Source organism: Pavona decussata, unplaced genomic scaffold, assembly GCF_977016875.1.
Source record: "Pavona decussata unplaced genomic scaffold, jaPavDecu1.1 SCAFFOLD_12, whole genome shotgun sequence".
Classification (NCBI taxonomy): domain Eukaryota; kingdom Metazoa; phylum Cnidaria; class Anthozoa; order Scleractinia; family Agariciidae; genus Pavona; species Pavona decussata.
In genome coordinates this window covers 1,546,647-1,573,991 of record NW_028145435.1, presented here as the reverse complement: position 1 = coordinate 1,573,991, position 27,345 = coordinate 1,546,647, and the positions used below count along the sequence as shown (strand labels likewise).

Below are 27,345 nucleotides of genomic sequence, written 5' to 3'. Positions count from 1 at the left end.
TCCTTACTCGAAATGTAGAATTTAAAGCTAAAACTATCGGGAAAAGTCATTGAGAATCATTGATAAAGTTTGGTCTCTGTTATTCAGCTATTGTATTATTATTTAGCGATAACTAAACCAGATCACCCAAATGTTTGTACAGAATTCCTGGCTTTATGTCTCGGTGACTATTTTTTACTTCTTTTCTTCAAGGTTTGACGAATTAGGTGCGGCTGAAAGTGCGCTGTCTGAATCAGTCGTCGCTCCTAAGTCGCTCCAGAGTCAAACTTAAATGAATTAGGTTTGGCACATTAGTGGAGCGGCGTCTGGAACAGGCCTCAGCACTCAAATCTCTTTATGGTAGCCAAATTACCTTATCAATATAAAAGCAAACATTTTTTTCTACTCCCCCCACCCCCCACCCCCCACTGATTCAGCACCACAGTTTATTTAGCAACCATGAAGCCCCTAATTTCTTTTATTTTTTCACAGTAGAGAGAATGCTTCCAGAAATAGAAATGGTCATCAGCTCAGCTTACTAGAAATATTTTATACTGTAGATGGGGCCAAGCATTTAGTATTTTAATACTAACTGCAGGCAAGCTTCAAATTAATTTTGCGACACTCCTTGGATGCTATTAAGCTTATTTAATAAGTCAAGGAGTTAATTTGGGTGAAAATTGAAGGTGGGAGAGCTGTTGTCCACCATGTCAGCCGCTCGCTGACAGAGATTTTGCTGGATTTCAAGCTATTTTAAAAGATTACAGTTCTCACCAAAATAATAATTTTTCAATCTCACGCAAGAAAAACAACACCAGGTTACAGGTTTTAACGTGTAATTTTGAGCAACTGTTTCCTGTTGTTGCACCGCAGCCCGCAATCATTGATGATCAATTAGCGGCTTATGACGTGATCATGCGCTTTGAATTAGAAACAGAACAAGCCTTCGTGAGAGGGGGCCGGAACGCAAAAAGAAAGTGAGATTACTGTTTTCTGCCTTTTTGCCTGGTATTTGACTCCGTCTGCAAAGATGCAACGAGTTTTTACCAGGAAGGTAAGATTTATTTCACTTTTGCCCTTAACAACCTTAAAATTACTGAGTTTGAACATTGAACAGATCGTGATCTAATATGTGAACCGATCTCAGCTCATCAAGTGCATTTTGAACCGCTTGAGTAAGTCTTAGACAAGTTACGGATATAGTAAATTGAACCAGTTGAGGCAAACGATATGAATTTCATGCTTATCTTCTACTGACAAACTTGAACTGCAACATCTTGATTCCCATAAAGAAATTCACGTCTTTTAATATCACGTGTACGTTGAAGTTTAATTTACTTTTTTTCTTGTTTATATTAATCTTATGCTGGCACAATTCTCGAGCTTCTCGATATTTGTATAACTAAATTAAATACAGCAATACATCATTCTTTTTATCCATTCTTGCGTTAATTTCTGCTTCTGTGTTCAGACGTTTTATGGAACATTCATAGAATGCCAAATAGTGATTGTTGATATAGCGAGAAAGGGCCCGTAAAATTTGACGTGTATAGTATCTCCTCGTAAATTTGTATTGCTTAAGGTTGCATTCAGTAATTTCATTTGCTTTGAACCAACAATCAGTTGAACTTCCATAGAAGATTGTGTTTGTGTTTTGAATGTTTACAACCCTATTCACCCTGTCTCTGTGGAGCTGGCCTGGGGCAAAGTCCATGTTATCATAATAATAGTAGTTCTCCTGGAAAAAGCACTCAAGAACATAAGATTCATACTACAGTTGAACCAGGTCAAGCGTACCCCCCTGAATTTTAGTATTACATGTATGAAAAGCTGAACCTGTTAATCATTCAGACCTCCCAAGTCTCACGATTTTGTCGTGACACTCACAGTTTTCAGTTCAGTCTCATGGTCTCACAACGAGATGCAAAAGCGATAAACAGAGTCACAAGCTGAGATGACACAATTTCCTTCTACAATTTAATTTTTGGCTTGCTTAGGTGAGTTTCTTGCACCAATTCTGTGCAAATCAATCCATTAAGTTTGTAAACAACCCAAAGTTCATCTGTCTGTTTGCTGGAAACTGACAGTCCATGACCAATTATCTAGAAGACATGTGCCAAATTAGGTTTTCATTACCAGTCTCTCGCATTTTGGTCACTCGCATTTTCAAAATGGCAGAAATTGCACCTGTGTCTGCTGGTCGATTAATCTCCAGATTTTTTTTACCTCAGTCTCCAGATTTTCGTTGTTTTGAGGTTGAGAGGTCTGATCATTGCATGTTGTCAACACGTTCATATAATTCGTTATGCAAATTTAATCATTTAAGAGCACAAGTTCAAGCCCTTGCAACTGAGTTGGGCTAAAAAAAGTCCACTTTATCTTTCATCTCTAACATTACCCACCCGTTGCAAGGGAAAGTTTTGTGTATACATGTAATTTAAGTAAACTGTGTATTATACAGCAAAGAACAGCTTAACGCATGAGCAAGCCATTCTTGTCAGTGTGAGTTTGCACATGCCTGAAAAAAATTGCAATTTATTTAATAACTAAAGGACTAAAATGTGAGCATAAACATAAAAAAAATCCTACTAGTGAGCTTTAATATGTAACACTGATTTCCATCCTACATGTATGTCTTCTAGCAGTTGTTCCTAGCTTTTGCGTCATTTTAGTTGAGTGCCACAAAGCAAAACTGTTTTTTTGGGGTATTCAAGAACATTATTTTTACTGGTGAATGATCAGTAATGATGGCTGATTGCTCAGCACTCACCTGGTAGTAATAATTTATTGAGGGCCATAAAAATTAATATATGTACACAGTTATTCTTAAAAGACATCAACAAGTGGTTCTTTTGGCATTATTTTTTTTTTCTGTTCATGTCTTGAATTTAAAGAAAGTCTGGTCTTTGTTTGATAGTTATGGGCTAATTTGCAAGAACATTTTGGTTCTATTTCAGGACAAAAGTGGTATGGGTAAAGGCTCTGGAAATTATTAGAATTTTGACAAAACACAAGTGACATTATTTCCTAATTAACTAGTAGTATACCATTTGATTACCTCTTAATTAATATCATGGTTGACAAATTACACTATCTTACAATCATGTGTTTTTTATTTGTTAATTGTATCAAAAAAGGGTTGCCATAGCAATTTTGTAATTTCACGTGTGAAATTATAAATTAATGCCAAAATTTCACACCAAAAGTAAGAAGTAATTTGTAAGCCATAGTATATTGTCTTAAAAATCAAGAATTCAAGTATGTCGTGAAGATCTACCTTACATTCTAAAGCTATTAAAGCCATGTATTTATCAGTTCTGTAGCTACATGTACATGTGACTGACAAATTACAAAATAATTAATATTTACCTACAAGTTTCAGGTTGACTAAAGAGTTTTATGTTTGCTATTCAATTTTTATGACAGGCCCTGTTTTCTGTTCGGACAACTGTTTATCATGGTCGACTCTTCTCCACCTCTTTTGTGGCTGCTCAGAAGGTGAGTTTGGGTATTAAAAATAATGAAACTTGTCTGAACCATTGCAGTACTGCAATATTTTGGGGGATGCAGTCAAATATTTCCTAGCAGATGCTTTTATAATAATTATGGCTTCCTCTCTATTATCAATAGTTCACCTGTACTGGAAAGACCAAAACTGTTGTACAGACACTCTCTGTCCCTTTGGTATCTGGTTTTAAAGGGTTTAAAAACTATATTTGAAGGCACGATGGATCAGTGAATTACAGTCAGCCCATGACCAGTATTTCCATGTATGAAATGAACAGTTACATGATTTGAATTCCCTTTGTACATGTTACATGTATGTCTGGTATTTGAATGGAATTTTGAAGGTTTCTCTGGAATCTTTCCAAACAAGATGCATTAAGTGAAAACAAAATATTCAAAACAATAATTATTATTTTTGAAATACTTAACGCTGTAATCTAAACTTAAGAAAAATTCAAAGCTTTATACCATCAATAAACTGGGGAAATTTCTGTACAGGAACTCTATCTGTAATCTTGCTGGTAATGTTCAAAACTGAAATGTAAATTTCGAAACCTGTTCACGGGTGATGTAGGTTGACCATAACTCTGCACTGACTGTTAAGGTGCTAAAGTGAACTATAAGTTTCCTAATGAACATTAGCACTAGTAAGGAAATCAGAGACTGCACAAGGCAAAGAGAAACATCCTCGACCTCAGCGGGAATCGAACCCCCACCTCCGGATTTGATGACCATTGCTCTAACAACTGACACCAGATGGGAGCAAGTTGTGGTGATTATGGTGATCATTGCAGCTTTGAGAATGTAAAGGGTATAATGAATGTTGTCCCACTAACACTAATTTAATAAAAGGCAACAATGTGGGAAAGGGATTTCTCAAATTCCATGTTTGTTTGCTTTCCAGTTATTCATAACATTCTGCTGCCAACATTTGTGTTTCGATTGGCAGTTTAGAATGAAAGACATAGGAAAGTATGTCATGTTATGTTATGTTAAAGTTGTCAAGAAGCTGTTGAGAGTTGTCACAAACTCTTGGTTTTGTTGTTGTTGTTGTTGTTGTTGTTTTTTGTTTTTTCCATTAACAACAGCAACGGTTTGTTAATTTTTGTGGTAGGAGGGATCCTAATAGTGAAAAGATGTGGAAGACTCATTTATTAATTTTTGTCTTCTTAAGACTGCATGGCTTAAAATCTTTCTAAAGGCAGGTGCCATGTTCAATGTAAATGGATGCCAGTACCTGAGTCCCAGCTTCTAATAAAATCCCTGGAACAGCAGAGAACACAGAACTGAAAATATCCATTGCATCTGAGATAACATTGCCTGAGTAGTAATTAAGATTATTATTAATTTCAGTTAAAGCATTTACACAGTCAGGTGGTACAGAAATGTTATCTTTACATGAAATAAAAAACATTGATCTCACTCTTACATCTGTATACTGCACAATTATTGTTTTCAGTTACAGTTAACAATCCTGGGTGTTCTGGTCATTGACTTTGTTCTTTTCTTTAAGGTGGCCTTGAGTAAATTTGAACCAGACAAATATCTTAACTACCAACACTTGGAGGACAATTTAAAAGTTGTCCGAGATAGGTGAGTATGTGTGAAGTGAATGTATTTCCAAATAAACATACAGTCATACTTTTACTTGCATAAATGGACACCATCACAGTTGTCAGATTTCCAGAAGCTGGTTCCATAGGAAAGTTACATGTACATTTATTTAGCCAGACATACATGTAAAATATTCTTTGATTTTATTAGTTGATTCTAAAAAGGTAATTTGGCCTCTGCAAAGAGATTCAAGTGCTCACGTTTCAAGCATTCGTCCTTTGTCAGAGTGAATAGGTTTGTTATTTGACAAAGGTCTAATGCTTGAAACGTCAGTACTCGAATCCCATTATGGTGGCTAACTTACCTTATCAGTCTGTTGATTAAACCAAACGTTTGTTTCCTACTTCCCACTGACGCAGTTTCTTTAGGATCGACTAACCCCCTTATCTATAAAATACAGGTGTAGTCTTGTCTTTAAAACTAGTAATTCTTTCCTCTAAGGAGGCAGTAAACTTGATTGCAATTGGGGGTCATAATAGCTGGTAACCAGCTACTAATTGACAATACACTGTAGTAAAGTTATTCTATCGGCTATTGTACCAAATCAACTGTGAAAGTCAGTAGAAACTAACCATGAGTCATCTGCTCATTTCAATATTAAAAAATTAACCAATGATTTATCTTAGTGTACATGACAACAAAATTTGTAAAATGTTTTATTTGCTGTCTACAGTTGTAGCTGGTTTTTGACTTCAGCAATTTCCTTTGCATTAGTTCTCTCCCAGGTCAATCTGTTGAAAATACTGCAAGAACACTCTTACTTAGTCAGTGAGATTGCAAGTTTACCCAGTGCTCAGTCAATGTGTTGTGCTAATACAAGAAAATTATTATTAACAGATTATTCTTAGTCAAACTGCTTCCTTTAATTAGCACCCTGTTGCAGTTTTTATTGTTCAGATACTCTTTTTAACATATTAGTACAAAATGTTTTTCTTGTAGGCTTAACAGGCCATTGACTCTTTCTGAAAAAATTCTTTACTCTCATTTGGATGACCCAGCAAATCAGGTAATTAACATACTGTCCGTACCAAACTCTGCCTTGGCTGCAGTGCATGTACATTTATATATCATTTACAGTACATATTTGTAATGTTGCTCATGGTTCTTGTGGAAAAGTCATGGAATTTCAGATTTTTCTCAAAATTGTTTTTAGCTGATGGTTGAAAACTAAAGAAATTTAGAAAACTTTGTGTCAAGCATCAAAACATTCAGCAAGTGGGCAATTTCACTCATTGTTTTCACCGGTCCACTTGTCAGTGGTTCACTTTTTGTTTCAAAGTGAGGTGTTCCATTATACATGTTCGGTAATGATTGCAATATGTTTGAAAATGAAATACTGCTATTGCACCTGTACGTGTTATAAGGCCATGTGGCTTCATGTAGGCAAAAAAAAAGAGACTATTACAGCTGTATTATGTAGTTACAGTTACTGTGTGTTAACTAATGAAGAGCTTTGCTTTGTCTTACGCAAAGGATATACAACGAGGTGTGTCATACTTAAAGCTTAGACCTGATCGGGTTGCTATGCAAGATGCAACAGCTCAGGTAACAAGAGTGTGTTTATATAGTTTGTTTTATAGGTGTCAATGTATTATTTTAGCACTGTAGTGCTGAATGGGGACACTACATTGTATTTAACAATTATTCTGCAAGCACACGTTGGATACAATATGATATCCAACCAGGCGCGGCAGTGCCAAGTTGGCTATAATCATCTAATATCCAACAAGTTCAAATGGAACAACCTTTTTTATTTAAAACAACCACGAAATCTTGCTCATTTAGTGATATTTTCTTTTTCCCCTGACACTTACTCATGCCGTATATATATGATATTTTTTTTTTTTTGGGGGGGGGGGTGGGGGGGGAATAGGGTGGGCATAGTGTAATGGCTCATACACACCATGGCCACTGAACCAATTTAAACTTTGGAACTGTAGTATCCATTGAGTCAGTTTTTAATAAAACAATACCACTACATCACCGAAAGGAATATCACAAATAGAGTTGCTTGGTTGCTGTTACATTGAATATAACAGTCAGACCACACACACAAGTTGGGGAAAGCAAACTCAGGGTCCAGGTTCACAAAGCATTCCTGCAGTTGTAAGTTAAGGTGAATCCCAGGTATTGTTTCTTGACAAAAGTCTATTGCTGGAATAACAGCCAATAAAAATTGTTATGAAACAATACTTCAGATACACTGTGTAGTCATTGTCTTTACTTAGAAGTACTTTGTGAATGTAGCCTCATGACATGAATTGACGGATAATAACAGTCATGTATGTACGATGTCAGAAGCTTATGAACCTGACGATGTAAAATGATTGTGAAAATGGACCATTCACATGGTTGTATCAATAATATTGTGCAGTTCCAGGACCCCCCTCTCCCCCTCCCCATTATCAATGGAAGGAAATTCCAGGTGGAAAGGGGTCTCAAAAGTCACAGTTTTTAAATGAAAGTATGAAGCTTACTTGAAATTTCCAGAGGTGTTGTGAGTAAAAACCTTTCTGTGGGAGGGGTGAGAGCAGTATGGGTATTTTCTGTCTCACGATGTAGTCACTTGAGATGTAGATCACATCATGAGACAAACGATAATACACTTTTTTATTATTGCATCTACCATTATGAACTACAACAACCTTTTCCTCAACATATCTGCACTTAGCCTGCGAATACAGACGCCTCTCATTCGCTCCCGCTACTACGTGCGAAACGCGAAGAGTAGTGGGAGCAAATGAGAGGCGGCTGTATTAGCAGGCTAATCTGCACTTTGTTTCCTAGAATTAAATTTTGTCCCCTCATTGTGGCAGCCTTAAACTTTGCACAGTTCATGTACATGTATTCATCTTTCTGTAGTCCTTGTGAAATCAGTACTTAAAGTGTGTTTTATGTCCTTGTAGATGGCAATGCTTCAGTTTATCTCCAGTGGGCTTCCTAAGGTAAGAGTGTAAATGGTTCTGAATAGAAAACATGTAAGGTCTCCTTAAAAATGTATTCATATATTTTTAGAAACAGCATAACAGCATAAAGCTTCAGGCAACTTGAACCCCCACTTTCACAGAAGGGTTTCCTAATTTTATTTCACCCCAACTTTACAGTAGTGTAGCAGCTCTAGTAAGCTTGTACAGCTGTAATTGTTTTAACTGCATAGCAGCTGCTATTGTTTTAGGGTTTGGGGTATTGTTCTGTTCTTTGTTCTGTTGTTTCATGAAGCATTGCAAGCCAATCACGTGAGACCTTATGAGAGCTGATACATGGCCCCAAATATACATATATCTAGTTCCAGACGGAGTTCTTGCTTCTTTAGTTATTAGTAATTTGTTTATTCACTAAAGCTTCAACAAGTAGCTTAGCCTGCGAATAGCTTTCCGGAGCGCACTCAGATAGCAAAAGCACCTTCTGAAAGCACCTGGAAAGCCTTTTCACAGGCGAGAAGTACCTGGGACTGGCAATCACATAACTGTGAACCTTGTGGATTAAAGTGTTAAATTTAACATTTTTAATGTTTTTCATAGGTTGCTGTTCCCACCACCATCCACTGCGATCACTTGATAGAAGCTAAGGTGGGAGGAGTGGAAGATTTGCAGAAAGCCAAGGATATCAATGAAGAAGTGTACAACTTCCTAGCAACAGCTTCTGCTAAGTACGGTGTTGGCTTCTGGAAGCCAGGCAGTGGGATTATTCATCAAATAGTGCTGGAGAATTACGGGTTTCCTGGTGTGTTATTGATTGGCACTGACAGTCATACACCGAATGGAGGTTAGTGAATTCACAAGGAACCCACACTGCCGGAGCTTAAAGGGGCAGTGTCATGGAGGTTATCCCAATATTTTTTGTTCAAAATTGCTAACTTTGTATTTTTAAAATACAGTTATTGCCTTGCTAAGTGAATTTTAATTAAAGGAAAGAACAAGTCAAAATAAGTTACCAGACTGGTGCTTTCTGACGCTGGTGACACACAGTTCAACATTTGTTGATCAACAAATGTTGCAGCTCCTGTTCAACAAATGTTGAACAGTGTGTCATGCAGTGTTGAATGTTGAAATAGGCCGTTCAACATGTTGAACTTAGTTGAACAAAATAGAGATGGGTTCTATTCCATTCAACAAGTTGCCACTTGTTGAACGGTGCCAACCAATCTCAAGCTGGTGACGCACGGTTCAACATCGTGCAACATTTGTTGCTCACCAAATGTTGCACGATGTTGAACTGTGTGTCACCAGCTTGAGACACAAAAGAAGAACTTGAAAACCTTGGCCAGACTTTTCAAAGTTGATATCTGTTGACTTGCGGGAAAGATCAACAAAATAAGCCTAATACTGGATTGATTGATTAATTAATTACATAAAAATATTACCTTATAAGGTAAAATTCGCAAATGGAAACTAATTTATTTGATTTTTTTCACGTGCAACAAGTTTCGGGAAAAGTACAGTAGAGTGTACAGTACTTGTCAATGTGTCTTGTCTTATACTTGAACTCAGCAGTCCAGGGTAGCGTCATTAAAAATTGAACTTTTGTCACTTCTGGGTAATGATTTATTGACTATCATACGTGATTATATTATGCTGGGTGGTCGCTTACCGGAAACAGAAAACAAACGTATATGTCAAATTTCTGGCCTAAAAAGTGGTCGCGGTCCCTTAAGAAATTTGAGTGGTGGTCACTTACGAGAGCGCTCTTGAAACAGTATTTAACTGAGAAACAAAACCGTTGTTTACGAAGTGGTCGCTTACAGGAGGTGGTCGCTTACAAGAAGTGGTCACTATGAGAGAGTTGACTGTAATTAAGAAAATCGTCAACTGGGTGATATTGTTCAATGATGTAACACCAAATCCTGTGAACTTACTTAAAAAGGAAATGCATCACAGTCAGTCAGGAGAATTGACGTTCAGATCATGGGAGTGAAAGGGTTTAAAATTACCAGACTACTGCTCCTTAAGAGACTTCTGAAACCAAGGAGTAACCGTCCTAATTTTTTGGGCTTTTTCAGTTTTGGTGTATTTACCCTTGTGGTGCTTTTTATGTCCGCAGGTGGTCTTGGTGGTCTGTGTATTGGTGTTGGTGGAGCAGATGCTGTGGATGTCATGGCTGATATTCCCTGGGAACTTAAATGTCCCAAGGTAAAGTATGTAACTCAATAACATTGTTACATGTAGAGCATCTGAACTACATGTATTTAGTAATATTGAAAGATCATAGGTTCGACTCCTGTTGGGAGCACTCCGATTTTCTTTTTCTGAGTATGCCTGCATCACTTCAACTGAAAAATACATGTATCATTTTATTCATGGGGTTTACAGTCAGTCTGTCACACCTGACCAGTGTTTCCAAGAATAATATTAACATTTGAGTTCCATTTCTCTTTGTAATGTCGGCTTGGACGAAAACAAACGACTAAAACACGCCAGTCTGGACTGTCTGCAAAGCCCCGGCTCCTAAAATCCAGTCAGTTCGAAAACATGCCGAGGACGACGGTGATTGACTTCAGACTTCTTTTAACATTGACTTGAAATTATGCTTTGTGATTTGAAAACTTGCTCTTTTTAGAGGGATGGTATTTTTAGCATGTTTTCTGCACGTATGAACATGTATGTCAATCAAGCTTGTCATTTTTGAAACCAATCAAAGACATGTAGGCGGGGCATTAGCTGACGGACAAGAAATAAACAAAAGCTCATTTGAAATTTTTGTATGTATATTTATTTATTAACAAGTAATCACATGATTTCTCTCGTGCAATTTGGAATAAATAAGCACTTGTAAAAATTTTAAAAGACCACAAATTGCACTCGCCCTGCGGGCTTGTGCAATTTTGTTAGCCTTTTAAAATTTTACTTGTACTTATTTAGTCCAAATTGCACTCGGAATCATGTGATTATCTATACGAATCCTCCTTCACGTACATGTAACTGCATGCTGTACTCAGATTCAGTTTTCCTTTTCACTGAACTGAACAGTCAAAATACAAGAGGTTTGTGAAGCATCAGAAAGTTGTGAAAAGAAAGCATTGTATGAATGGCAACTATACAGTACACCATGCTACATGTACATGTACATGTATAAGCCTCCATGTTTATTCTTTGGTAAAACAAATTGGTGTTTTTATACATACGCACAGGTCATTGGAATCAAATTGACTGGTGAACTGAAGGGTTGGACCTCACCAAAAGGTAAGCACTTCATTCCATTTCTTGCATGTTAACCGTATTTATTCGATTAACCGCCCTGGGCGCTTATTTAATTTTGGGCCCATGAGGGTGGCCCTTATCATTTTCCCAACATTTTCAGCGAGTGAGGACATTTTTAGAGAATAACAAAACAAGTGACAATAAGTTTATACAGTGGTTTCAACAAGACAAAATAAAGTGCAAAAGCTAACATAAACAAGCCATAAACAATTTAAAAGTTCATGACTATCGTATCTAAAACCAATTTTGGAAAAAAACTCAGTGACAACTGACACTCCTCTTCACATTGGGCTAGTACAGAAATCTTTTTTGTTGAAAGGGAGTGGGGTGGGTGCTTATTCGAGGGTGGGCACTTATTAGCTTTATGTGCCTTCAGGGTGGGCACTTATTCAAGGTGGGTGGTTAATCAAATAAATACGGTATCTTGTACTTTGTCTTTCTTTCTCATTTTGTGGATAGTTATTTTTTCGCAATTCTTTGAAGGTGGAATGTGACATGCTTTTTCCTTTTTTCGTCAGATGTAATCCTTAAGGTGGCTGGTATTTTAACAGTAAAAGGGGGAACTGGTGCTATTGTGGAATATTTTGGACCTGGAGTAGACTCCATTTCCTGTACAGGTATGCTGTATTGTGAGTTTCACTCATTTAATTCCCCAACTCATTCAGTTACAGTTATTATTAATATTAATCTGACTAGTTATTTCCTTGGTGTCAAATTCTCATTTTTTCACTTTTGTCTGCTTGCTCTCATTCAAACTAGCCAATCAAATCTACAGTAAGAACTGCAGGATGAGTGCTTAATTGTGACCTCAATGCAAAACACAATGTTAAAGCAATCATTTTTTATGCATGATCCATTTTTTGCCTCCTTGTACATGTACAAGATGGCAATAAAAGTTGTTTTCTTGTAAATTGAAGTTAATTTCTCTACAATGTAAGTGAAGCTTGTTATTATAAAACAATTAATAAGGCTTTAATCTGTTACAAATAACAAAGCATGCATGCATGAAGTGAGGACAGCACTCTGTGATGAGAGCCGACTGTGCCATGAAACTCTTAAAATAGCATAGCCTAGCCTTTTTTTTTTTAATTTCCTGTCTGCACAGTCATAACTCTTTGAACTTGTGATCGCTGTGTCAATAGGAATTGACACTGAAGATGACTTCCACTCAGGTTGTCGAAATGTCAATCATTGACACCTCAAACAGTCCTTCTCAGGACTACATGTAACTCACCTGGATGATCATAATTTGTGTTATTATGACATGACTCCTGGGTTCAAACCATTTACAGGAATGGGAACCATTTGCAATATGGGTGCTGAAATTGGTGCCACAACATCAGTCTTCCCATACAATCATAGGATGGAGTCATACCTCAAGGCAACAGGGAGGGAGCAGATAGCTGAACTTGCCAACAAGCATGCCACTTTCCTTCAGTCTGACAGTGGAGCAGAATATGACCAGATTGTTGAGATCAATCTCAGTGAGGTGACTGTTTCACACCAATCGCATACCAAAGTCCTAAGGCTCTTTGGCTAGTACATGTAGTTGGTCACCTTTAGAGACTCTGGGGGGAATAAAAAATTAAATTTTTTGATTAGCTACCCTGGTAAGGGTTTTGTCTTCATGTTACATAACTGTTAAATTTCCTGCACGCTGATTGGCTCGAAGCTATTGTCAACATTTGCTTCAACGTGCGTTCAACATTGACTTTGTTGAAACAAATATCGAGGGCATTTGAACAGGCCGTTCAACATTGTTGAAAGCGTAAAAAATTGCTGAAAGCTTGTTGAAAGTGTGTTGAATCAAATTTGAATTGGTTTAAACTTTCATTCGACATCAATTCAATATTTCCTTTGTTCTTGAAAATTTTGAATGAGGTTGAAACAGTTTGAACACTGTTCATCCAACATTTGCCCGACATCTGTTCAACTTTTGTTGAATGAATGTTGGTCAAATGTTGAAAACATTTAAAAGGGCAGTACAAACAATAAAATGACGTCAGATGCACACTGTAATGTGCGCGCTTTCTCAATGGAAAATACATGTAAAACCAATTACCCATGATTGTAAAGAAATTATACACACAATCAGGCAACGATCATTTTCCTGTTCAAAAAACTCTTGAGACAATGAACATTTATCCCTGATGATTTGGGAAGGGAATAGAAATTATCAGTAAACTATTTTTTTTTTTTTTTGGGGGGGGGGGGGGGTGGGAGGGGGGTAGGGCAAGGGGCTGGCAACATCTTCCTGTTCTTGTCTTACTATTTCTTTGTCATTTCGTTTTTAGCTTGAACCCCATGTGAATGGACCATTTACTCCAGACTTGGCCCATCCCATCTCAAAACTGGGTTCAACAGCACAGCAAAATGGTTGGCCAATGGACATCAGAGTTGGTGGGTAGCAGGATTAACCTTAAAATTACTTAATTGTATCCTTTATGTTTTTCATTATGGTTGTTATCATTATCAATCCCAACCAACACATCCATATACCATAAACACACCATTAACATCCTCTTGCAATGAACCATTCATCAAGTTGCTACTAACAATGTACGGTATTTCTAAGTCCAAAGAATGTTCGCACTGGTAGTTATTTCATGCTTAAGCCACACTTTTTATAAGTCATTCCATCTAACATTAATAACTGCCAAAGTTTTCTTACAATAGTATGCTTAGTTAAATACTTACAAAACCTACAGTACTTTTATGTATCTAGAAATTGGTGTTTATGTTACAATTAAAGTTATAGTTGACAGATTTTTTTTTTCTTTTTCTTCCACAATCATTTTTTTACAGAAGGTTATTTTAAGTAGAAAAGTAAGAATGGTAAGGATTAAAGTGAAAATATTTTACTAAGTAAATAAACTTCGTTTAAATAATTGTGGGCCTAATTACTGTACAAAATTTATTGTACAATAATTAGGTCCACCAGCATTGCTGAACATGGTTACCCTTGCTAAAGAATAATCTGTAGCTAATTACTAAGTCATTCAGTATGTTGGATTGGTTTCAGCCTATGTCTGCCAGCAATACGCTATCAGACAGTGTTGTTAATTTTTGCTTTTTTGTTAGGTCTGATTGGCAGCTGCACCAACAGCAGTTATGAAGATATGACAAGAGCAGCTAGTATTGCAAAGCAAGCTCTTAAACGTGGAATCAAAGCCAGGTAGGGGAACGTGGAACCTTGGAAAATTTTCTTACTGACAGTGCCTCCTAGATTGACTCAGCCAACAGCCGCTTCAGGTTTTTAACAAATGACTGATAATTTTCTACAAAAGTTGCATTTCTATTCTTTGTTTTCTTTTTCTTAGAACGTTAGTTTCCTTCTTTTTGCTTTGTTTTCTTTGCATTTTTTTTTTTTTGGGGGGGGGGGGGGGAGTGGGGTTACTTAGCACAAAATGACGTACATTACTTTCCCTATTTTGGAGGACTGCAGCCCAGACATTTCCTCTCATTAAATCCAGTTGTGTATGTTGCTGAAAAATGGAACCTGATAAAATGGAGAGGTTGCCAACTCATTACATGTACATGGTACAAACTTTTAAGAATGGAGTGCATTTCCTATTCATTACATTTTGCGCCAATTTTATGAAAAGATCTTGTCAACTTTGAAGTTAATTTTGTATGATGCCAGCTGCATTGTACACGTCATTGGAGAATTGCAGTGATTACCAATGATACCTTGACAGTGGTGGCAAGAAAATGTATGGAAATCCACCAATCACAACAAAAACCATTGACTTACAATAGAGTGCTTCTTGCATTACCATAAAGATAAGATAATGATGATGATGATGACGATGATGATAATGACAATGACAATGATAATTTTATTTAAGTGGAGGTGACTGATGATGACTGGCAAGAGCATGCTAGATTTAAAGTGCTAAATAATTTCTTAATATATTAGGCACAATGTAAGCTGAAAATTGCCTCTTTCCTCTCAGGTCAATGTATACAGTTACTCCAGGATCTGAGCAAATTCGTGCAACAATTGAAAGGGATGGAATTGTAAGTTTATTTATCCCCTTTAAGTGTGCCACCCTCTTGTTTTGAAGCTTGAACAAAATAGTAGGGATTTAACTCTTACACTTTGTTGTTTACATGATATTTTTGCATGATTGTTGGCCAGGCTGAAACCTTGAGAGAATTTGGAGGAACAGTGTTAGCAAATGCTTGTGGGCCTTGCATTGGACAGTGGAACAGGTTTGTATAAATTACGTAGCTTCAATTTTAGTTGCTTTAATTTGTTCAAACCTCGTCATTGGCAATGACTATTAGTGTCCTTCCTGCCCTCTCCAACCATTCAGTGGTGTTGGTATTGGTATGAAGGCTTCTGCATGTTGCATGCATGTGCAGGGCCAAGGGAGATCGAAGCATGCCATGCTTCAAGAGCTGTTCATGCCAATTTTAGGACCTTGTTTGTCCTATCCATTCTATTGTACAAAGAAGTACCTTGCAGCTGATAGAATTTTGTAATAAAAGGCCTTGGTCCAAACCGTTCACTTCAGATTTTGTGTACGAAATGTTGATCCATAGTTTTTTTCTTAAGGATCTACTCGTAAGAATCTCTTGATGCAGTTTTACTGTAACAGTGTCAGTGGTTCAATTTTTACTGGCCATCTGGTGTGGCACTATCCATAACTTATAAATTCAGCCTTCAGGACTTGGTTGTTGGATTGCCAGCTAACGCTAATCCTTAATTAAAAGTTAACCAAGATTTTTGTCTTGCTCGTTAAAGCTACAGTTACAGCAAAGAAAAGTTCATTGAAACAAAACTCGAGGGCAAAATGCTTTTCAAAGAATCCTATAGCCAAATCAAAGTTAGGATTAGCTTAATTGTGCTTTGAACAACAAGTTGGACCAATATTTGCACAGTGTATTTACAAGACCAATTCCAGGAGAGATAAACTAATAAGCTACTTCTGTTGGTTTGTCTTTGCAGACAAGATGTTAAGAAAGGAGAAGCTAACACAATAGTAACATCATACAACAGAAATTTCACAGGACGCAACGATGCAAATCCTGCAACCCATGCCTTTGTCACTTCACCAGAGGTATCTAAGAAAAAAAACAACATTCTAACATGTTGTGCTAGCTTTTTTTTTTTTTTTTTCTTAACATATTGCTTTCTGTCTTGGTGTGAGCATTTCTTGGACAACTCTTAGCCTACCAGACAGCGATGTCCTCTACATGTATTTGAATTTAATATGTCAAGTACAAGATTACAACATGATAAGTTTTTCCATGCAAAAACTTATCATGTTGTTATTTCTACAAAGGTTCGCTTTGGTGGTCAAGTACAAAATGTGAAGAGAAAGATATAAGCCCTGGGGTTTCTTGAGGTCTCCTCGCCACTTCTTACTTCTTCTTTTACCATTATTATTTACTCTAAACTTATGTACAATCCTAGTCTATTATTCATTGTAACTTTCTATGTTTGTATGTCATGGTGAATAAATAAATTAATTAATTAATTAATTAATTAATTAAGTACATGTATTTAGTTTGGTCAAGCTGCTAAACTTCAAGTTGAAATAGTTTCTGCAAATTTAGACTTGTTGGAGTCATCTCAACATCAACCACAAGAGACTAAAATGCTACTTTACTTCTCATTTGTTACAATGGTCCAAATGTTTAAGGACGTTACCTTCTTTTGCTACTGCGCATGCATTCTGCGCATCTTGGGATGGTCGGAGAAAGTCCGATTTTTTAACGGGGGTGCCTGCTAACACGGAGATATTTTTACGCGGGAAAAGCAGATCTTGGCAAGGATTATTGGGATCGGAAAAGAAAATGATGATTAACCACCCATTTTTCTGAGATGATTAAGCTTCAATTCAGGAAAAAGTGCCGTACATTGCTTTGTATTTTAATACCTTTTAGAGTTATTGTTGATTAATTATTTTTAAAGAATGCGTGGTTACCCCCAATTTTCTTTTTGGATTCCAATAGCCCTTGCTAAGATCTACTTTTCTCGCATATTCATAAACTGCCCAAAAATACTTCTTTATTAGAAGGCACCTTTCTTAAGACAATGTGTCTTATCTGATTTCTTTCTTTTATTCTCTGCACTTGTTTCGTTGGCAGTATATGCTAAACCTCAAAGGAGAAATTAGCCTTTGATCAATATCGGTTTTATTGATCCACAGATGGTGACAGCATTATCCATCGCTGGTGACCTGAGTTTTAACCCGGAGACAGATTCTTTAACTGACAAAAGTGGTGAGATATAAAACACAGTTCCTGCTATTAAAACACCTAAATGTTCAACAAAACTAAACAAGTTAATTTTTAAGAAGATTACGAAGTTTTTTAATTAGTAAGACATGTTTCGATGTTACAAACATCATCGTCAGTTACAGAATATTTGAAAAACCATTAGGACTATATAATAACTAAGCGAAACATGCATAATTAATTAATTGTTATAATGTTATGAATTGTTATAGTGTTATATTGAATAGTTCTGTATTGGGTTCAATATTTCCAAAAGGGTTAGAAAGCAGCAGACTGGCATTATTGTCAGTTACAGCTGTAGTTCATAGCGACATAAATTTGTATTGTAATAGGCCATTTCCGAGTTGCTGTGAACCTCATCATGAAAGCGAGGCTTAGTGCGAAAGCTTTTTGTATGAAAATTAGTTTTGTTTGCATATGAATGAAAACTAATTTTCATAATTAAAACTTTGCACTTAGCCTCACTTTCATAATGAGGTTCACAGCAACTCAGAAATGGTCTATTGCTATGAAAGTATTTAAGGACGGTGCCTACTATTGTTACTGCGCATACGTTCTGCGCATCTCGAGATACTCAGGTTTCCTATGGGTGGTGCCTACTAATACAGGGATAATTTTGCGCGGTTTAAAACTATGCGGAGAAAGCAGAACTTAGCAAGTGCTTTTGGTATCTCTAAAGAAAATTGGGGGTAGCCATGCAATTTTCAGAGATAATTAAGCTTCAATTTAGGAAAAAAGTCCCATATATTCCTTTATATTTTGGCGCTTTTTAGAGATGTTATTGCTTAATTATCTCTGAAAAATGCGTGGTTACCCCCAATTTTCTTTTTGGATTCCAAGAGGCCTTGCTAAGATCTGCTTTTCCCGCATAGTCATTAGCTGCACAAAAATACTTCGGTATTAGTAGGCACCGTCCTTAATGTTAATTGATATAATGTGTGGGCCAATACCGATGCCAAACACTCATTGATACAGAGGTTTCTTTGAAAAATATCGATACTTGCACGAAATATCGGCTGTTCGATCCCTCTCAATAATGTTCACGTGACTGCTCACTTAAATATTTCAAGGCCATTTTAGTGCCGATGGTTAACCAGTATTTTTCCGTTTGTGTATGCGCTGAGCTTGAAGGAAGAATCACAAAATTAAATTGAGTTGAAACACTGTTGCTAGAGAAAATAGCAAAATATCGGACGGACACACAGTTTAATTTATAAAGTAAACTGAAAATCTTATTTTGTTAAGTTTCGCAGCTAAATTGACTTGTTACAAGTGGTTGATGTTGTAAATGTTATTTATTTACGTTTGTACATGTTATTTGTTTACGTAATTTATCACTGACTGCTGTACCCCTTATCTCCGCCCGCCTCGACTAGCACCTACTATTTGCGAGCGGAAAATGGACCTTATGTAAATGACAGTTGTTAATAATAATAAAGTGTGTAAAAGTGTGTAAGGAGGGCTGTGTGTTTTTTAATGTTTGCAGACCATAAAGAGTGTTTTCAGAGTGTAGGTGAAAAAATCAGAAGTCTTGGATGATGACGTCACTATCGATGTCAATATGGAAAAAATGCCAAAAATTGTTAAATATTGTACTTGTATTGGATCAATTTGAAACAACTGGCATCGACCTACCCGTATTAATTAAGCTATCACTCTCTCAGATATGAAAGCGTAGTTTTACTGTACTCATTGTAACTGACAATGGCATTTGAACGTGCTAAAACATGTTTTGCAAACTAAAAAATGTCATTCTCAGTCTGTTTACAATTTGAATCAATAATTTTATAATAATTAGTTTGCTTGAACTGTCAGGTGAATCATTCAAGCTGGAGAGTCCTTATGGAGATGAACTTCCTGACAAGGTAAGCTCCTTTTCGAGTAGTGCTTAAAGGGAGGGGAGGGGTTCACATTTCATCGCATGTGCATGAATCTAAATGATTTTTTCTCTTTCTTATCAACTTTATGACCTTAAAAATCCCACTCACGTGTACTTCAGTAATCACAATCTATAATTAGTCCAAGCAAAATGACTGACGACCAAAATTCACAGAAAATGCTAGTGGATTGTACTCATATTGTCGATATTGAATTTAGCGTTGACCCGTAGGATTTATTCCACGGTTGATGTGTTTACAGTTATTTGCATGCGAAATAATGCAATCGTATGAAAAAATTACCACCAGAGTTACCCATTCCCTTCCGAATGGTTCATAAACAACGAATTAAATTAAACAGGCTTGGGTCATAGCGAGCAAAAGGCGAAAAAGTATTTTGATTCATGGACATGAGCAGAACCGTGTACCCCTCCCTTTAACTGGGGTTTATTCTAGAAATTGACTTCCGAGGGCCCAGTAGATAGGGCTTTTGTCAGCAAAAGGGGGCCAAGACATTTCAACTCAGTCTTATACAGAACATGAGAATAAACAGTAAACTGAGACGTGGAACGTTTCAGTAGTTGCATTGAGAGCAGATTAAATTTGTACCATAAAGTTTCCAGGTGTAGAACAATTTCAAATGTCGCAGTAACCATATTTCCAAAAGGTATTCAATTCTCAAAACTTTTGTAATCAAAGCATGGCCTTTGTTGATGAGATCTGTGCACAATATTTGATGTATTAGTGCACCAATTGTGGGGTGCCTGGAGTAACTTCTGATAAATTGCAAGCTTCTCCTTTCAAATTGCCTTGTATTTGCTTGTGAAACAAAAGTAGAATTTTTGACCATGCTTCAAAACTCACTTACAGGGCCTTATTACACGCACCCCTTCAATTACCGGTAGCCTGTGTAACCCCAATTTTCTAAATACCAAGAGCACTTGCTAAGTTCTGCTTTATCCGCATAGTTTAAAACCGCGCAAAAATATTCCTGTATTAGTAGGCACCACCCATAGGAAACCCGACTATCTCGAGATGAGCAGAACGTATGCGCAGTAACAAAAGTAGGCACTGTCCTTATTCAGGGAAGTCACGTTTTCTATTTGCAGGGTTTTGATCCTGGCGAGGACACATACCAGGTAGGAATACCTATTTATTGATTTGTGATGGTCTTCAGTAAGTGAACTGCCCACAGTAAAGTAGTGGCCCAATCATAGACATGTTTATGAGAAGTGGTTGTTTAGTCAGAGTACGATGCTGTATTTGTTAAAGGGGAAGTGTCGTGAGGTCTTTGACTTCTTTTAGCTATAAAATAATTAAAGAACAACGAGTGGAAAGAAATTAACTCAAGTCTTGAAAGGAACAACTTGTGATCCTTTCTAGCCCATTTCGGAAACAAAAATGCGAGAAGTTGAAAAAGTTAAGCCTAACATTTTTCCAGTCTCAGTCCATTCCGACCTACTCTGTCTCTGGCCAGAGGCACTAATAGACAATTTTATTGCATTGGGGTGATAACTTGTAACAAAACTAGACAATTTTTTTTTCTGTTGACAGACAAACACTTTTGGGCTTTGAAATTACATAAAATTTGCATGATACTCCCCCTTTTTCTTTTCTTCCCCCTTTTTCTTTTCTTCCCCCTTTTTTTTTTCTCTAAAACTAATGATTTGGAATGAACACCCCTTCCCCAAGTGTCGCATCCTAAAATTAAAAGGGTATAAAAAGGCTTCTGTGGTAATAAAAAACTGGCATGAACACAGTCAATGAAATTACCTCGGAAGGTACGAATGTTATGTTACAAAACGAGTACAGTCCTTTGAACGTTTCCGTAGAAACTTTGTGTATCTGTTGTTAGCGTACTGTGGATTAAGAATCATCTGTATTCGTCTGTACAGGCCCCACCTGCAGACAGTTCAGCTGTGGTGGTAGATGTAAGTCCTGAAAGGTACGTTTCTTGTGGCACTGAGCAGTTTGCTAGGAAAAGCAGTGTTTGATCATCATCGTCATCATCATTAATACTATTATTATTTAGCTTTGACATGCGAAAAAAATACATTTAACAAAAGACAAACAAACAAATTGCAAAGGTACAAAGTGGAAAAAAGAAACAAAATGGCTGAGAAAACACCACAGACAATGAAGGCCACTGAATACAGTTATTCCGCTGGCTTAAAAAGAAAACTAATAAAATGTACATCACAAGGAAAGGCAAACAGCTACGAAATCTAGAAATAAAAAGGATCAAAAACAGACTCTCTCTCCTTTGCAAAGTTGGTGATGATGTCATCCGACCCTGTAGAATGTGCGGGGGATGCCAGATACGCGTCCCAAGATCCATTCATTTAATCAACGTTGTCCCATACAATCTCTACCCCCATCTGTATTAGGAGTGCGTTTTTTCTACGTCGAACGCAATAATGTACTTAACTGTCATCTCCTCTTGAGGGGCTTATACTGGATAATGAAACAAACCACTGAGAAATAACCATTTCAAATACAACGTAAGATGGTTAACAATCCCCGCTGGCTATTTACAAGCGCTGCCGAGCAGCTGAATTCAGGGCTACCGAAAAACAACCCTAGCTAACGGTCAGAACGGGACTTGAGATTACAAGTGCGGCGTCCCTAACCGCTCGGCTTCTCTGCCTCCTGTTAACACAATCAGACCGTAACTATTTCATGTGTGTCATGTAGACGTGGTCACAACAGTCTGAAATCATGCAATCATGGTATTGTTGTCGTCTATAAATTGGAAAATTCAACTTCTTAAGACATTACAGTTAAAACTATGTAACCCTCTGCAAATAGCAAAGGACAAATTTGGGAGGATTGGTAGGTTTGCTAAATGAGTACACAGAAAATTGACGAATGAAGTTCAAGTTTCAAAGTGCAATCAATAAAATTTTAAACAAGTCTCCGCCACTTGATACCTGAACTGTATGTATTTTATTTAATTGCAATGGGCAAATGAATCACAAATGCAACAACCGAAACTAAACGTAACGTCCTTCCACACTATGCGCAGTGCATATAAGCTGTGGGAATGTTGTATGTACTTACTTTTTAACGTAAACAAAATTAAAAGTTAGGAATTGGCCTAGAAATCCGATTTCTAGGCCAATTCCTAACAAAAAGCTATCAAAGTTGAACAAGCTAAGAGAAATACTGAAAGACAAGAAAGACAAGTATGATAAAGCGGCGTAGACAGAGTATAAATAACCCATAGTGTGACAAGCTCTTAACAGAAACGCTATTGTTAGGTATTATTTTGCTTCATAACTTTGTTTGTTCTAAAAGGGGAACGTTTTGTTTTCCTCAGCAAGAGGCTTCAACTTCTTTCTCCATTTGACAAGTGGAGCGGCAAAGACCTTGAAGATATGAAAATCTTGATCAAGGTAACCATTAACAGTATGTTTTCAGTGTATTCCACGGTATTAATACCACAAAATTCAAGAAAAAAAATCCCTGGGCTTCTTTTTTTTTCTGAAATTTTCGTTTTAGTGTTGGGTTATCCTTCACAACAGAAACAGCTAAAACAGGGAATTTTGCTATAAAAGGGCAAGCCTCCCTTTCATTTCACATGTTTGTAAAATGTAATAATTATTTAGTTACACAGCCCGCCTCGATTAGCTCTGCCAAATGGGGACTGCCTATTCCTGCAATTAATACAAAGATATAAATATTAAATAAGGTTGTTGTTGTTGTTGTTGTTTGTAATTTTGACGCCGTTCAGTCATAACACGTTGTTGACTCAAGTCGACTCAGGTGTCTTTTGAAAAAAACATGCCTCACCACAGCAATAGAAGACATCAGATTGTAATTCGGTTAACAGGGTTTATTCCGAAAACTAAGCTAATTTTATCAATAAGAAAAAGACGCATGTTGTTTGTCAGTGGTTTACGCTCTGATGGTTGATTGACAACTGAAGGTGAGAATGGCCAGGCCAGGCCCCTTTTATACCGGAATTTACTGTTTCTCACGTAGTAAAAGCGTCTCAGCTATTTTGAAAATGCTTGTAACAGCCCAAAACAGTCACCCTAGCATTTACGTTTGGTAAGATTTATTGGTTATCAAAAGAATGTTGGTGTCTAAGAGTTTTGCCGGCTTTTTTGGTTGGGGTGGAGGGGGGCTTTTAATTCCGAAATTTTGAACTTTAGAAAGCAGCACCCCTGAAATAACCAAAAATACTTGTTTGGTTGGTTTGTTGGTTGGTTAATAACAGTGCATTTTTTTCCTCAGGTAAAAGGCAAGTGTACAACGGACCACATCAGGTAAAGTGTAATAAAGTTATTCATGGTCTACTGTCTTCTTCAAGCTCGTGTCACGCAGGGAGCGTTAGTGATAAAGAATCGTTTCATGCTATGGAAATATCTCTCGTGATGATACCACTACTAATGAGTTGAGAAACCGTAAGCACAAATATTTTTTGGATTACAACCACACTGACAATTTTCAAGAGTGAAATAGCAACATTACTTTCTTGCCCCTGTGTACTACAGCAGGGGTGAGTCAGAAGATTTTTTTGAAAATAACACGTTCATTGAACTAACTTGTCACCTTTGCTATTCAGTGCTGCAGGTCCATGGTTGAAATACAGAGGCCACTTGGATAATATTTCTAACAACATGTTTATCGGGTGAGTAAAAAAGAAAAACCTTCGAACTTGTTAGGGTTATTTACCGCTTATACTCTTGCTGAATAAGTGAATGATCATCACAGTTATATAGGCAACTTAAGAAAATAATTGAACGGGATTCAAACCCATGACCTCTGTGATGCCGGTGCAGTGTTCTACCAACTGAGCTGGGAGCTGGTGACATTGTGAGTTCGTAATATACCCATGAAGGATGAATAAATGAATGTAAATATATGAAAATTGATTTGAACTGAATTTTTTCATGCTTTCTAATTGCAACTGCTTAAGTTCTGTATACAGCTGTTTCGACAAAGGTTGTCCAAAAAAAGCGTTAAAGCTTACGCAACGATGTCGAAAGGAAATAGCCAATAAATTTCAATAAAAGCTTAGAATCCATATTGCCCGCCATCTCAAGTCTTCGCTGTACGGTCGGGCATTATGGATTCTGGGCTTTTATTGAAATTTATTGGGTATTTCCCAGACTACCTTACGGCATTGTCGCGTACGCTTTTAGGCTTTTTTGGACAACCTTTGTCATATATTCATTTTTATATACTCTTAGTATTACTCTTTATGCATCAATCAATTCCATCATTGTTCTCTTACATAGCATAACGCAACGTAACATAACATTCTTTACTCAAGAGGCAAATATTACAGTGATGCACAATGGTCTAAATATACGCATAATAGAACAATGAAAGGAGAGCAAGAGGAAAAAGGCATCTTGAAGGAAGTTTTGAAATTAGAGGAATTCTATTTACATTTGGAATCTTAAATCTACAGAGCCATCAACAGTGAGAACGACAAGGCAAATCACGTCAAGAATCAGGTGACTGGAGACTATGGAGCTGTTCCTGATACTGCACGGTATTACAAGGTACTTATGGCCTTCAGCTTTCAGAATTAAACCTTAGTTCGTGCTGATAAAGACAGCCACAGCTTTATTTTAATTTGGAAATGGTAAAACTAAATATTTGCCCTGCACTGTAGGTACCAGATCAGCTGTTTGAGTCGGGGCACGAGCCTGAAAGCGCTAAAAAATGTACAGACAAAGAAGGGTCTTTGTAACACTTAGTAGAATTTACTTGGGCTGTTGCAGATACTCCGGGCACTCAGATCACCAGAAATAATGAAGAAGATGGTGTTAAAATGCGCTTCAGATTGAATGCTTAAAATGATCGTGTAGTTACTGTGCCAGTGAGTGGCTTTTCATTTGCTGAGTTCTGAGTCAGTTGTTAGTGACCAAAACATCCTTGCAACATACTCGGATCGATTAGAACACAGCTTTGTTTGTTCAACCAATCAGGAGAAAAACCATGCAACTGTGTGGACTGTGAAAGTCACGTCACATTTAGACTTCCTCGCAGACGCTCTTTTGGCTCGTCACGCAATATTTCTTCCCAACGAGAGGAAAGATTGCGTGACGAGCTAAAAGGGCGTCTGCGAGGGAGGCCACGTCACATTCGCATTCGCATTCGTCACGTCACGCAATCCTTGTGCGTGACTTGATAAGCCTAATTATATCTGCGTAGGGGGCTACATAAATATCCAGTAAAGTTGTTTCTTCACTACACAGGCCAATGGTGTCAACTGGGTTGTGGTTGGAGATGAGAATTACGGAGAAGGAAGCAGCAGGGAGCATGCAGCTCTTGAGCCAAGGCATCTTGGGGGACGAGCTATCATCGTCAAGAGCTTTGCACGTATCCATGGTAAGTTCGTCGTGAGGATTTACTTGTAAATTTACTTTTTATTTCATATAGATATGACTGATTACAATTTTTCCGGGAGGTGTAAGCTGAAATTCCGGATTTGAACCTGTGTTGTGTTTTCGCCTTTTTTGCCTTACTTTCTCGAGCCTTTTGTATGCTGCCACTCGGCATGAGTAAGAACTAGGGGCCAAAAGTAGCTAGAAAACTGTGCCTTTTCGATTACACGCGCTTTCATTAGAGCGGTTTTCAATTGAGTGTCGATAGTAATTTCGCGTTTGCTTTGGTTATGCTTTACTGTGCTCTATGATTGGTTGGCAAACTGCGCGCCATTTTCTCAACCAATGAGAAGCAAAACCAAAGCCAATCGTCTCTTGGTCGCATGCGTTTTCCCGCGCTTGACGCAGGTTACAGGTAGTTTTTAGTGTATTCATAGGTAAATCTGTAAAGCAGTTTTGCAGCTGGTAATGTTTGCGTGAGTTGACTATTCTGTGAAAACTAAGTGACCATTTTTCTTGCTTTTATTTTAGCTGATGGCCGCGTTGCCTTTCAAGTTTTTGTCTCTTTGTACGATACCTGGTTTTCTTGCCGGCAATGTTGTTAAGAGAATGAACACTCCACTTGAATAGTTTCATTTTTGTTATGAATTAATCGCTATATATTTTGGTTTTCTTTCAGAAACGAATTTGAAGAAGCAGGGTAAGTTTCTTAGTACGTTTGAAAGAAATTTAATCCAGTATTTTTCGATAAACACACTGGTTTTTCGTTGGCTAGGTCTCCTTCCTCTGACGTTTGCTGATTCGTCGGATTATGACAAGGTTCAGCCTGATGACAAGCTCTCTCTGCTGGGTCTGAACGACCTTACCCCTGGAAAGGTACACTTGTATTCCTGCAGTTTCTTCACTAATAATACACTTGAATAAATTTCTCGATTTTGATTAGCTAAGAGAAATGCAGTTTTCAGGAAACACGATGCAGAAAAAAGGAAATTCAATGCAAATACAACGATTTCCGAAGTCAGTATGCAGACAGTAATGTCCACGTACTAACCGTTTTCGATCATTTACTTGTGTTTTTCAGCCTGTAAAGTGTGTGGTCAAACATTCAAATGGAAGTCAAGATGAGTTAATGTTGAATCACACCATGAACGAGTCGCAGATTGAGTGGTTTAGAGCTGGCTCGGCACTCAATAGGATGGCAGAAGTGGCGGGGAAGTAGTGCTACTCTCCTGTTTAGCTAATTTCAAGTCATTCCTTGATCTGTGTCGTTGAAGCTTGAAGATTACTCCTTGACCCAAATTGTGATGAACATTTTCCCCAGCCGCCGGTGTCATATTACCGTTCAATACTATGGCTTCAGAACGGAGAACAATCATGCTGCTTATTTAATATTGTACACTATTCATAGCATGTTTATAATAAGGGCAGGTTTTCTTTTAGTCTTTACTTTTCGCCAAGGAAGATTTGCTCTCCAATGTTCTAGTCTCGCAATGACCTTTTTTTTTTTTTAAGGAGAAAGATTGTTTAACAACAGTGAAGTGTTCTCAGGCGTCGTCGATAAAACTGCATTTATACTGA

At 37.3% G+C, this 27,345-nt stretch overlaps 1 protein-coding gene across 1 annotated transcript; it reads left to right on the top strand.

Annotated features, from left to right (window-relative positions):
* The first annotated feature begins 874 nt into the window (after nt 1-874).
* LOC146487996 (aconitate hydratase, mitochondrial-like) lies at nt 875-27,345 on the top strand. Its single transcript, XM_085125398.1, has 28 exons — nt 875-1,033; nt 3,406-3,477; nt 5,000-5,079; nt 6,040-6,106; nt 6,574-6,645; nt 8,007-8,045; nt 8,622-8,865; nt 10,141-10,229; nt 11,228-11,279; nt 11,816-11,914; nt 12,590-12,786; nt 13,592-13,697; nt 14,379-14,472; nt 15,254-15,317; nt 15,439-15,512; nt 16,252-16,363; nt 17,459-17,531; nt 19,362-19,411; nt 20,533-20,562; nt 21,319-21,368; nt 22,743-22,818; nt 23,663-23,694; nt 23,994-24,059; nt 24,846-24,939; nt 25,639-25,771; nt 26,447-26,467; nt 26,543-26,643; nt 26,849-27,345. Exons 1-28 carry the CDS (start codon nt 1,010-1,012, stop codon nt 26,984-26,986), a joined length of 2,349 nt encoding a protein of 782 aa, XP_084981524.1. The 5' UTR covers nt 875-1,009; the 3' UTR covers nt 26,987-27,345.

What these genes read in the sequence shown, in the direction of transcription:
- LOC146487996 (XM_085125398.1), top strand. Translation starts at nt 1,010, where the DNA reads ATGCAACGAGTTTTTACCAGGAAG. An exon ending in TGCAAGATGCAACAGCTCAG is followed by an intron (nt 6,646 to 8,006) that starts GTAACAAGAGTG and finishes ATGTCCTTGTAG; the next exon opens with ATGGCAATGCTTCAGTTTAT. An exon ending in TCTAACAACATGTTTATCGG is followed by an intron (nt 24,060 to 24,845) that starts GTGAGTAAAAAA and finishes TTAAATCTACAG; the next exon opens with AGCCATCAACAGTGAGAACG.